Source organism: Octopus sinensis, linkage group LG8 (assembly GCF_006345805.1).
Source record: "Octopus sinensis linkage group LG8, ASM634580v1, whole genome shotgun sequence".
Lineage (NCBI taxonomy): Eukaryota > Metazoa > Mollusca > Cephalopoda > Octopoda > Octopodidae > Octopus > Octopus sinensis.
This window is the reverse complement of record NC_043004.1, coordinates 39,765,536-39,779,328: the sequence shown is the minus strand read 5'-3', so window position 1 is coordinate 39,779,328 and position 13,793 is coordinate 39,765,536. Positions and strand designations below refer to the sequence as shown.

The window sequence follows — 13,793 nt, the reverse complement described above, 5'->3', positions numbered from 1 at the left end:
GAAACGATCATCATGCTAAATAAAGCTTAACGTACACACTATCTTCCCTATCAGTTATTTGAAACATGTATGTATGAATGTAAGTGTTCGTAACCGTCTGTGTGACTCTGAATGTAAGGAAATTAATTAAACTTAATGAAATTAAGGGAATACCTTGGATGTCGATGTTTCTTTGGTCGCTTTTTTGCTTGGGATGGTTACGTAAAATGGTGGGTTAGTTCTACGAGTTGTAGTAGCAGTAGTAGTGGTAGTTGGAATAGTAGTAGTAGTGGGCTTGGGGGTGGTGGTAGTAGTGGTAGTAGTAATAGTTGTGGCCTCAGTTGGGGTGGTAATGGTGGTAGAAGTGGTGGCAGATGAAGTAGAAGTTGTAGTAGAGATGATGAATGGGGTTGTAGTGGTAGTAGCAGTGGTTTTAGCACCAAATATTGATCCCTTAAATGTGGTCCAAATGGTGCTCGTTGCAGCGGTGGTGGTTATAGCAGCGCTAGAGCGAACAGTCGAACGACGTTTCGGTCGCTGGGTTCGCGTCGGCTTCACCTGGTTATCGGTTGACACTGGTGGTACAACGGTGTTTGGATTGAGATCGTCTGAAATAATAATAATAATAATAATAATAATAATAATGATGATGATGATGATGATGATGATGATGATGATAATAATAATAATAATAAAGAAGGTTTTAAATTTTGGCACAAGACCAGCAATACCGGGGGAGGGGGTAAGTCGATTAGATCTACTCCAGTGTTCAAATGATGCTTATTTTATCAACACCCAAAGGATGAAAGGCAAAGTCGACCTCGGCGGAATTTGAACTCAGAACCGTCAAGACGAAGAAATGTCGCTAAGCATTTTGCCCGGCGTGTTAACGTATCTGCCTTATAAAGTAAGAGAAAAATTCTTTTCTACTCTAGGCACAAGGCCCGAAAATTTTTGAGGAGAGGGCCAGTCGATTAGATCAGCCTCAGTACGTAACTGGTACTTAATTTATCGACGCCGAAAGGATGAATGGCAAAGTCGACCTCAGCAGAATTTGAACTCAAACCGTAAAGACGAAGAAATGCTACTAAGCATTTTACTCGGCGTGCTAACGATTCTGCCAGCTCGCCATAATAAAAAATATATATAATAATGATGATGACGTCGACGACGACGTTTTGAATATTTGCATAAGATCAATAATTTCGAGGGACGAGGGAAATCAATTACATCAACCGCCATAATTCGACTGATACTCGTTCTCCTCCCCCACTTTTTGTTTTTTACTTGACTGGCAATTTATTTTATCGAGGCCTGAAGGGTGTAAACCAAAGTTTACCTTAGTGAGAATTGAACTCAGAATACATATAAAATAATAAATGCGCCCTTTTAAAGCCTAGCCAGGCTCATGGGCCCGGTTTCCCGGTTTCTATGGCGTATGTGTTTCCCAGCTGGATGGGACGCCAGTCCATCGCAGCGTTACTCACTTTTGCCAGCTGAGTGAAGGGGAGCAACGTGAAATGAAGTGTTTTGCTCAAGAACACAACGCGTCGCCCGGTCCAGGAATCGAAACCACAATCTTACGATCATGATGCTGACACCCTAACCACTAAGCCACGCGCGACCCCACCAGGATACATATAGTTGTAAGTAACTAACGCATAATAGCATTTTGTTCGCCACTGTAACAACTCTGTTGAACTAATTCTAACGAATACTACATTGTAAAAAATATAACATAACAAACCACAGGAATATAAAATTGTTAACAGAATACACAGACAATAGCTAGCGATTACAAATATATGACTGAACGAGTGCATATATAATGGTTACATTGCTGAAGTATTTAAATTTATTCATTTAAGTACTAGGAAGCTATTAGTTGTGATAAAGAATTATATAAGAATGCAAATAATATCATTCTATACTTTCGTTGTGTGTGTGGGAAAAAAACATGTTTTCGTCCTCCTTATTTGTTAAAATATTCAATTATAGTTTTCTTATTATGCTTATTTATATTTTACTATCAATATTTGTTACTAAATAAATGCTGCAACGACGATAATAGAGTAAATATGCGTAAAGAATAACTGTATTAACAGCAGTGACATCAAGGAGATAAGCAACAATGAAACATAATAAGTAACAACGACAACAGCAACAACAACAATAACAACAACAACAATCACAACAACAATAGCAATAACGGCAGTAATCACAACAACGATGACATCAACAACTATTGGATATTTAGTAATAGCAACTACACTAACAGGAACAACATTAGCAACACCAGTAGCAATGGTTAGATCACCGTTGCTGGTATACAAGGAAAAAGAAGAGGAAGTAGAAGGTAAGGAAGAGTCTGAAGAGATCGGTAAAACAAGCTGTTGTAATCCAACGTCGGACTGTTATAACGTCCAGTCCAGTATAGCAGTATAGTTAGACAAGGAAGACACGACTGTCTATGACTGACTACCTCGACTTTCTTGACGTCACAGTATTTGTAACGACTAACACATACTACTCGTCACGTGGGAGGGGTGTTCCATTATTATTATTATTATCCCAATAACCCAAAAAAAACACTGAAAGCAACAACAAACGCCAGAACTTCAATAGTAACAAATGCAGCAAGAACAAATAGAATCGATACAGCCATGGTTAAACATACATACATACATACATACATACATACATATTTAAAAAATACCCCGTTGATGCTGAAATTCCAATGAAGGGTCTTGGATTTAGACTAGAAACCGAATCTCTTTGTTGACAAGAATTCTTGAAATAAAACGGAATAATGAGATATATAGATACATACAGACATGTGTGTGTGTGTGTGTGTATGTGTGCGTATGTGTGTGTATGCATGTATGTGTATGTGTTGCTCTCCAACCACTTTGTTGCGTGTTCAGTTCCATTGCGTGGCACCTTGGGAAAAGTGTTTTCTACTGTAGCCTCGTGTCGATTAAAGCCTTGCGAGTGAATTTCGTAGATAGTAATATGTGCGTGTATGTATGTGTGTGTATGTATGTGTGGTGTGTGTGTGTGTGTGTGTGTGTGTGTATGTGTGTGTGTTTTGGTGTGTCTATGTTCCTGTAGATTAGCGTTTCGGCAAAAGAGACCGAATAAGCACCAGGCTTAAAAGAAAATAAGAACTGAAGTTTCTTTGAGGTGGCGGTCAAGCATGGCTGCAGTCTAGTGACCGAAGCAAGCAAAAGATATAAGTAAAATATATATATGTAGAAGAGCATAGGCTCGAAACATAAAAGGCTTTTTTCTATTCCTGAGCGTTATACTAATACATCTGTTTGTTTTGTACATCACCTGTCTTCGTCTTTTGTTTTTTTCGTAAACTCTCCCTATATATATATATATATATAATATATTATATATGAATGTATAGATATGTTTGAATCTATATTATGGTGACTGAGGTGAATAACTTAGGGGCACCGTCAGTATGAAATGCAATAGCTGAGTGAGTACTAAAAACTTGATGTAGTGAATAAAAAAAAAAAAGAAAAGTTCAGTAAATCATTTAATAATTAGAGGTGGGACAATATACATTCAATAATAAATATTGCGAAAATACGGCGACTCACCACTGTCGTTACAAGACTTTTCATCCATTCCGTTGAGACAATCCGGTTCACCGTCACACAACCATTCTTTTGATATGCAGTTGCCATCGCCGCAAGAGACTTCGTTGTGTTGACAGTTCTGGTTACCTAAAGAGAAGGAAAAACAAAAACAAAACACGAAATTAAAGAACTCCTTAAAAAGGAGACAGCATAAACAACTTAGATGCGACATAAAATGCTGCCCTGTGTAACAATACTCTTTTCTCTTTGGCTGTATTACTCTTTTACTCTTTTACTTGTTTCAGTCATTTGACTGCGGCCATGCTGCAGTACCGCCTTTAGACGAGGAAATCGCCCCACCTCTAGGACTTATTCTTTGTAAGCCTAGTACTTATTTTATCGGTCTCTTTTGCCGAACCGCTAAGTGACGGGGACGTAAACACACCAGCATCGGTTGTCAAGCGATGTTGGGGGGGGACAAACACAGACACACAAACACACACATATATATATATATATATACGACGGGCTTCTTTCAGTTTCCGTCTACCAAATTCACTCACAAGGCTTTGGTTGGCCCGAGGCTATAGTAGAAGACACTTGCCCAAGGTGCCACGCAGTGGAATGAACCCGGAACCATGTGGTTGGTAAGCAAGCTACTTACCACACAGCCACTGCTGCGCCTATGTATTGCAAGTATTCAAACTATGTTCTTGGTCTCAGAACATATTCCTCAATTCCTCTTACCAACAATGGAGGCTACAGAATGGATACGGGTAGTGGTCTTTCTTAACTGAATAAGCGATAGCGAAAAACAAAATATTAAAAAACAAAAACAAAAGAAAAATGCAGCCCTAGAGATGATGTTATTTTGTCCCAGGTCAAGCCATGAATATCCTACTATTATATATAACTATTTCTTTATTACCCACAAGGGGCTAAACATAGAGGAGACAAACATGGACAGACATAGGTATTAAGTCGATTATATCGACCCCAGTGCTTAACTGGTACTTAATTTATCGACCCCGAAAGGATGAAAGGCAAAGTCGACCTCGGCGGAATTTGAACTCACAACGTAACGGCAACCGAAATACCGCTAAGCATTTCGCCCGACGTGCTAACGATTCTGCTAGCTCGCCGCCTACTGTTATATATAACATGAACTGCATTGTCCAAAGTATTCATTATTTGAGCCAGTAGAGTTCGATTAAAGAGGTTTGTTACTTCTAGCATATAGATGATCTCATTGGATTGCTTTAGTGATATTCAGCATCGATAAATACCCGTTAACGAAACAATGTGGGAGTTTCTACGCGATCTCATTATTCATATGTTTAAGAGTTTTCTTCTTCCAGTAATCCACGTGACCCTCTATTCGCTATAAGCATGACTTTGACCTTTTCAAACCAAATTTAAATTTAAACCTTAAACAGATAAGCTGAAACGATTTAATATGGTAGTAAAAAGTAATTATATATTTATTGATTTTTTTTACTAGGAAACAGTTGACTGTAACTTAGAAGCATCGAGCTCGCCGTCGCGTCGGTACGCGCGACCCGACCCCTCCACGCGTGGGGTCAGTCGTCCCTCCGCGACGCGCGGCAGGCGTTCGGCCGGCGGCGAACAGTCGATTCGGAACTGGTCTTTTTTGAGAAAACCCATGAAAGATAGATAGATAGATAGACAGACAGACTTTTGTCGGTAGATAATAATTGCATGTTTTCGGCTGATTAATATCTGCTGATTCGGCTGATTAACATCTGTCATCCATCTGAATGAACTAATTTACAGATTTGTGTTTTTCTTTTCCCGTACCTTAACTCATTTAACCATTTCTCATTGTTTGCATTTCCTTAAGTCTTGAAAGTTTCTTTAAACATTTAAAGTTACAATATATTCGAAACCTGCTTATCTATTATACGCTTTATACATTTCGTTTACAGTCCTGACAAGTAATTACATTAAAACCTTTGTTCCATCTCTTCATTTACATGTCTGTCTATTGCAAATTCTATATCGTTTCTTTACTTTTCAATCTATATTCATTACCTTAGCTACATACAGCCTTTTCCTAGCTTAAATTAAATTTATTAAAGACCCCATATTTTAATATTTTGATTATACTGTCAGGATCCGAATGTCATATATTTTGAGGTTCTTGTCTACTTTTAATTGATGTATATTCAACTTTTGTTTACTCAATTTACAATTTTCTTGGAGAAATTACTTTAGAAATGAAAGCACTTCGTATATGAAAACGTTCTTCAATAAGCTTTCCTTATTTTTTCAGTACTCGTTTCCTAGTCTTTTACAACCCCAGGAATAACAGCGATGTTTATGGTTGGATTATACGTTCCGTTACTGGCAACCAATCTGCGGTAACCAGGAAATGACCTCTGTTGATTGTTGTAAATGAATATTTTTCAATGAATATTTCAATGAGTAGTTACAGATATTTTCCTTTTTCTTGTGTTATTAAATTACAGAAGGCTTATATTTTAAAATCTGTTTACATTTTATCGTATACTCTTTGCAGAAATGAGAGGATCTTTGGAATTTGCAGACCCACGAGGATTTAAAAAAACTGTTTTCCCTCCATCAATCCTTAGTCAATGTTTTTCTGCGTTATTATCATGGTAGTGGTCTATTTAAGGTTTCCGTTGTGGTTTTACAGAGAGATCTTTGGAGTTTACCATATTTTGGAATATTACTGTTCATTTTGAGATTCCTTAACCAAGACTGACAAAGTTGTAAGGTCAAGAAGTTTGTTTCCAAATCACATGGTTTCCGGTTCAGTCGCAGTGAGTTGCGCATCCTCGGCGTGGCCAAAGCCTGGGTGGATCTGGTCGATAGAAACTAACATAGAAAACATCTATCTATCTATCTATCTATCTATCTATCTATCTATCTATCTATCTATCTATCTATCTATCTATCTATCTATCTATCTATCTGTGTGTGTGTGTGTATGTCTCCTTGTCTTGACATCGCGTGAGAAATGTAGACAAACATCACTGTCATACAAGTGGTGTCTCACGCATCCAATCCTCAGCGAAAATAGAGTCTGTCCATAGAGAAATACTATCTTGCTTGGAAATAACCGAGGATTGGTGACAGAAAAAGAATTCAGCTACTTCCCACAAAAAAAATGAAGAAAAGAAATGGCTGCAGGGGAATTCTGATGTATGGAAAAGTGGACGATAATGATAGTGATGAGTGAGTAGTATCGTGGTAGATCGTCTTGCACTTTCGTTTACGACAGAACTCACGGAGCTTTCATTTCCTCATAACCTCTCTTCAAGAATCTACGCATATTTTTTGCACCAACCTCTCACTTTTATTTCGTTATTATTCAACTGAATCTTTAACAAATTCTCATTTACGAAATCACGTTTAGACAATACTTGTTCTACGGTGTGCCTAGTTTCGATTCAGAATGTTTCATCATTGATTACGAATAAATCCACATGCATGCTTTACGTTTCCCACAGCAGAGTCATATCCCGGCTTCAGAATGAGAGAGAGAGAAATAATTCTGTTCTTTCCTACTAAAAAAAAAAAAACTGTTTTCACTAGAATTATCTACGTGTTTTTCAGCTGTTTTATAATTCATTATATCTCTCTTTCCACACACATATAGAGCATGTTCTTGAATGCATTAGAGAATATGACTAAAACATTTTGCCAAAAGTTCATTTTATATCTAATATCATTAAGTGATTATTTTATGTTAGGGAAGAGAAGTCCTTAACATTCCAGTGAGTATAAAGGGCGATTTAATCACGTTCCGCCTTCTCCAAAATGTGTGGTTTTGTGCTTATGTTGTCGAAAATAGTACCTACTACTACTACTACTACTACTACTACTACTACTACTACTACTACTACTACTCTGTGTAAGATGTTTTTATGTTACCCCAGCTTTTGTAAGGGGTTGTTGGTATCTATCGTATGTTGTTACCCTTAAGGTAATTAAAGAAATCAATTCCGTTTTCATCATCATCACCACTATTATATATATATGAAAAAAAAACATGCAATTATTATCTACCGACAAATGTCTGTCTGTCCATCTATCTATCTATCTATCTATCTATCTATCTATCTATCTATCTGTCTGTCTATCTATCTTTCATGGGTTTTCTCAAAAAAGACCAGTTCCTAATCGATTGTTCGCCGCCGGCCGAACGCCTGCTGCGCGTCGCGGAGGGACGACTGACCCCACGCGTGGAGGGGTCGGGCCGCGCGTACCGACGCGACGGCGAGCCCGATGCTTCTAAGTTACAGTCAACTGTTTCCTAGTAAAAAAATCAATAAATATATCATTTAATATTGAGTAATCTTTCAGATTTATATTAAATTGTTTTTACATAATTTCATATAAAACCGAACATACATGCACACATCTATATGTATATATTGTATGTATAGATATTCATAGGCGTAGGAGTGGCTTTTTGGTAAGTAGCTTGCTTACGAATCACATAGTTCCGAGTTCAGTCCCACTGCGTGGCACCTTGGACAAGTGTCTTCTACTATAGCCTTGGGCCGACCGAAGCCTTGTGAGTAGATTTGGTAGACGGAAACTGAAAGAAACCCGTCGTATATATGTATATACACACACACACACACACATATATATATATATATTATATATATATATAAGGATGAAAAGGAACGACGACCTCGAACCCACAAGAGTAAACAAGAGAGACAGAGAAAGGCAGAAACAAGGAAAATGCCACTTATATTTGAACACTATACATATTCTTTTAAAAAACTTTTCTAAATTTAAGTATTTAATTGTTACAGTTGAAAAGGTCTCAATGACTGGAACCGGCACTGAAATGTTCTTTATAAAATTATTTTAGCATTTTCTATCCTGAATTGTTTTTTCATATATATATATATATATATTATATATATATATATATATATATGTGTGTGTGTATGTGTGTGTGTGTATTTGTATATGTTTGTGTGTCTGTGTTTGTCCCCCCCCCCAACTTCGCTTGACAACCGATGCTGGTGTGTTTACGTCTCCGTAACTTAGCGGTTCGTCAAAAGAGACAGATAGAATAAGTACTAGGCTTACAGAGAATAAGTCCTGGTCGATTTTCTCAACTAAAGGCGGTGCTCCAGCATGGCCACAGTCACATGACAGAAACAAGTAAAAGAGTAAAAGAGACTATACGCCCATGTTATGTGCATGCACACAAATATATGGCTGGAATATATTTCTGTCTACGAAGTTACACTCACGATGTGAACCTATTCCAAATACCAGCGAAGTGGGATCGAGTTCAGAAGCTAAGGTTGCAAAGCAAACGCCTTAAACACGCAGTTATACCTGCGTCCATTTTACTTACATACTTCGACGTTCTAGTTTTAAAATTCTACCATATTGGGGACGGAGATCAATTTAATGGATTGCCCACCTCCTCGAAACTTTGTGGCCATGTGCCAATGTTACAAATCAATATTTTTTTTGTCATAGCCTCCTATTTGTTAACTTAGGCATAATGAATATTTTTACACACACGCACACACACACACACACACACACAAACACATACATAATAAATAGACTCACTTTACGTCATAAATTCCAGTCAATCGTCCTTACCAATGTTGGCTCAACAGGGTTTAAAATATGAATATAAGTGATCACATCAGTTCCAGTGGGTACTTCTTTTAAAGTTGAGCCTCGTGGGAGACAAAGCCAGTTCTTTGTGGTTCAATACTAAACACTGTACGGAAGTTTATCGCTTTGTTTTACTATTTTAATATCAACCGTTTTTCTCTAATAGAAAATTAACGAACAAAAATGTGCGTGTGTGTGTATATATATTATATGATGTTTCTTTTTCAATAGACTAAAACGTTGTTTAGCAGAATTCTCATAGCGTTTGAAGTTCCATTTTCATCATCAAGTATGAATAATCTCTGTTGGAATGAAGCTCAATCGATGAAAGGATGAATCAGAATTTCAGTAGACCAAAAGACGATGACAAGACTAAGTATTCTCCAGAACAGCGTAAATTCATCTCCTTACGTTTCAAGTTCAAATTCTGTTGAAATCAATTTTACCTTTCATCTATCTATCTATCTGTTTATCTATCTATCTATCTATCTATCTATCTATATCTATCTATCTATCTATCTATCTATCTATCTATCTGTCTGTCTGCCTGTCTGTCTGCCTGCCTGCCAGTCTGTCTGTCTGTCTGCCTGCTTGCCAGTCTGTCTGTCTATCTGCCAGTCTGTATGTCTGTCTGTCTGTCCCTCTGTCTATTTCCCCCTCTCTCCCCCTCTTTGTCCTTTGTTTGAGATTGTTGAAAGGAAGCAGACACACGGCTTTTATTTGGATTGGAAACAAGGAGAAAATTTAGTCGAGTATACGAGTTGTTGAAGTTTCTGGGTTAGGGTTAGGCTAATTATGATTTCATTCAACATATTTCCCTCCCAGGTTCACACACTTATTGCGGCAGTCCTTCAGTTTTTCTAAGCCCTGTAAAAGAACTCGGAAGTTTGGCCTCCAACCAGGCCTTTTGCCACACTCTTGATGCCAAAAACTTTTCAGCAACCCCTCGTATTGATACCAGTATTTTACTAGGATCTTATTTTACTGGGTACGCAAATCGACCTCGGGGTGAATTTAATTTTATATGAAGAAGCCAGTCTTTACTCTCTTTCTGTGTTTATGATGTTGCCAAGTTCAAAAAACACTTTGATGTCCAAAAGAAAGGGAACGGCCAGGTGAGTTAGTTCTAAGTTCGTTTGATATGAAGGGTTTTAAAATTATATTCATGCTCTGAGGAAGAAGGACAGTACACATGAACTTTTGCGGGAAGATCTCCTTAGACCGGAGACCTGGCGCAATTTCTTGCAATAAAGTGCACTTTATTAAAGGCACTCGAGTAGTTTTAGGTACTTTTTCCTTTGTTTTCTACATGCACCCATCAATTTCAATCTCAACAGAAAATAAAAACTTTGGTCTGTTTCGCTACACATACCAAAACACCGTGTGTCTCAAAAGAGCTAAAAGGTGGTATGAAATTTCGATGTGCTCCTTTTTTGTCACAGCAACAACCCATTTCTCGTGGTTTCTTTCACTGTCATTCTCATAAAACCCCACGAAGAAGTCTCTCTATTCATTTTCTCACTGAGGCATATAAAAAGATAAAATATTTAATATCTAGTCGATCTCAAAAGCATATCCTTGTAATGAAAACACGCTTCCGACTGTCTTTTCCATTGCAAATATGAATCGTGTGGTTTCTAATCAAACTATTAATTAATTAAAAAATACAAATAAAAAGTAAACAAATAAAACCATGTTAACGTTAGCACTAATTAGCACTAATGACATTATAAAGAAGGCTGGTAAACGTGTGCAAATTAGCTAATTCAGTTAATTATTTTTTAATTAAAAAGAGAAAGGCGAATAGCGTGGTACCTGATGTGTCACAATCCATCTCGTCCTCTCCTCTAGGGCAATCCGTTTCATCATCACAGACCCACTTTACTGAAATACATGTTTTGGCGTCGCACTGAAATTCATCCTCTTTGCATATATTTGTACCTGACGTGAACAAAATTAAGTTGATAATAATTATCAAAAAACATCATTTATCAAAGAAATACAGAAATCAATTCATTAGGAAATAATTGCTTAAAAAGTAATTTTCTTTTTAGCGCAGACGTAACTGTGTGTTAAGAAGCCTGCTTTCCAACCACATGGTTCCGAGTTCAGCCCCCACCTTGGTTAAGTGCCTTTTACTATAATCCCGGCCCGACCAGTGCATTTGGAATACAGAAACTGAATAAAGGCCGTCGTGTGCGTATGTGTACACACGCACATATACATACACACACAAACACACACACACACATAAACACACACACACAGTTGAAATTTACAGAAAAACAAAAGACGAAGACAGGTGTATGAACAACAAGCAGGTGTATTAGTTTGACACTCGGGAAAGTGAGGAAGTCTTTTACGTTTCGAGCCTTCAACCGAAAGGAATAAGAGAAAATAAACCGAAGGAGAATACTAAAAAACCTTGTGGAATTAAGAATCAAGCATGGTTGGGGAGATAATAAAGTATTGGTGATCCCAAAATGAAAGTGCGCGTGCTTTTGTATATATATATATTTCGTTTCTGGATTTGGTTTGCAAGATTCTTTATGTGAGTTCGTGTGTTGAAGCATATTCTGTTGTGTTTGGGGAGAGTCATTTTCTTTTTGTGCCTTATAATTTAACACACCCACTGGTAAAATCTCCACTTATTTCTTATTTTTATTTTCCTAAAATTTTCGTTGCGTCTTGCAATCTTTTCAATAGTCTTGACATTTTCGACAGATTCAGTGCTGAGTTGCTGAAGCAGAAATATCGTTATAGAATATATTCTGCTCAATACCACAGTTTTTCTGCTCAGTTAGTTGGCTTTATCATTTGAATATGTTACTTAGTGGCTGGCATTACATGTGCATCACTGATCATAAGCAAGAGTCGTGGCGGCAAGCATTATATCCATGTGTTGAAAGGGATTCTTTGGGGTTTGAGCAAACATACGGAAAGCAAAATTTGAAGGAAATATTAGCTCTTTTTCGTACTTTCTAAGGTACAAAAATTGTGTTACACATTGCAATTCCTGGCTTCATTCGTATATGAGAAGGAAAGATAATGTTATGTACATATACAGGGTGCTACACACACACACACACACACATGCATATATATATATATAAAATATTAATCAGCCGAAATTGCGAGGATGATCCGGTTATTGACTGAGGATAAAAAGCTTCGAATGACCCGTTCTTTGTTTTTATTTGTATCGTCTTTCTGGATGTTTTGTTGTCCCTTTTTGTATCACCTAGTTGTCCGGATGTTTTGCGTTCTTGTCTCATTTTGTATTATATATATATATATATATATATATATATACACACCTATTATTCAAGCATAAATTGAAACATTCTTATTCACAAAAATAGGTGCAAATGATGTATAAAGATCCTTAAGATTCTTTCATTTTATTGTGAACCCTTAACCCTTAAACGGTGGGAAAGGGTTGCATGAATTTATGTGCTAAACGAGCAAAATGTAAAAGAGAAATCTAAGAAAATATTTTTTTCTTCAAGGTAATTTTTATACTTGTTTTTACTTTGTAAAAGTACAAAAACTATAATAATTCTTAGACTCTTGCATAATAAAAATTACAATCTCATTATCGAAAAGTGCCATAAAATATTCACTTTCCTTTGCATCCGGTGTGAGAATAAATTCATTTGAGATTTCCGCATTGTACGAATGTGCATCACTTGATGATGTCCGCCGTTTAAGAGTTAATTAAAGATGGCAGCTCAAACAAAACGTGAATACATTGTGGCATTAAAAATGGCTGGTATAAAGCATTATGAGGTGATGAAACAGTTGAGAAAAAATTAAGGGCAATGGTGAAAGCAAAGTCTGGACATTTTGAATTGTAAATATATGTAAAATATTTCTTTCTTTATTGCCTACAGGGTGCCAAACATAGAGGAGACTAACAAGGACAAAGGGATTAAGTCGATTACATCTACTCCAGGGTACAACTGGTACTTATTTAATCAACCCCGAAAAGATGAAAGGCAAAGTCGACCTCGGCGGAATTTGAACTCAGAACGTAGCCGCAGACGAAATACCTATTTCTTTACTGCCCACAAGGGGCTAAACACAGTGAGGACAAACAAGGACAGAAAAACGGATTAAGTCGATTATATCTACCTCAGTGCGTAACTGATACTTGTTTAATCGACCCCGAAAGGATGAAAAGCAAAGTCAACCTCGGCGGAATTTGAATTCAGAACGTAACTGCAGACGAAATACCTATTTCTATTTTTTTACTACCCTCAAAGGGCTAAACACAGAAGGGACAAACAAGGACAGACATAGGTATTAAGTCGATTACATCGACACCAGTGCGTAACTGGTACTTAATTTATCGACCCCGAAAGGATGAAAGGCAAAGTCAACCTCGGCGGAATTTGAACTCAGAACGTAAAGACAGACGAAATACCTATTTCTTTATTACCCACAAGGGGCTAAACACAGAGGGGACAAACAAGGACAGAAAAACGGATTAAGTCGATTATATCGACCTCAGTGCGTAACTGGTACTTGTTTAATCGACCCCGAAAGGATGAAAGGCAAAGTCAACCTCGGCGG

The 13,793-nt window shown here is 37.3% G+C and overlaps 1 protein-coding gene across 3 annotated transcripts in view; it reads right to left on the bottom strand.

Annotated features, from left to right (window-relative positions):
- Nucleotides 1–13,793, bottom strand: part of LOC115214941 (very low-density lipoprotein receptor-like) — a 277,807-nt gene that overhangs the window by 40,351 nt on the left and 223,663 nt on the right. For 2 of the 3 annotated variants that reach the window (XM_036505362.1, XM_029784024.2), the window contains exons 3-5: nt 11,034–11,159; nt 3,594–3,719; nt 154–587 (exon numbers count right to left, since the gene is read on the bottom strand). In XM_036505362.1, coding sequence (XP_036361255.1) covers nt 154–587; nt 3,594–3,719; nt 11,034–11,159 — 686 coding nt within the window. The remainder of the gene's footprint in view (nt 1–153; nt 588–3,593; nt 3,720–11,033; nt 11,160–13,793) is intronic. The other variant, XM_029784025.2, reaches the window with a different exon arrangement.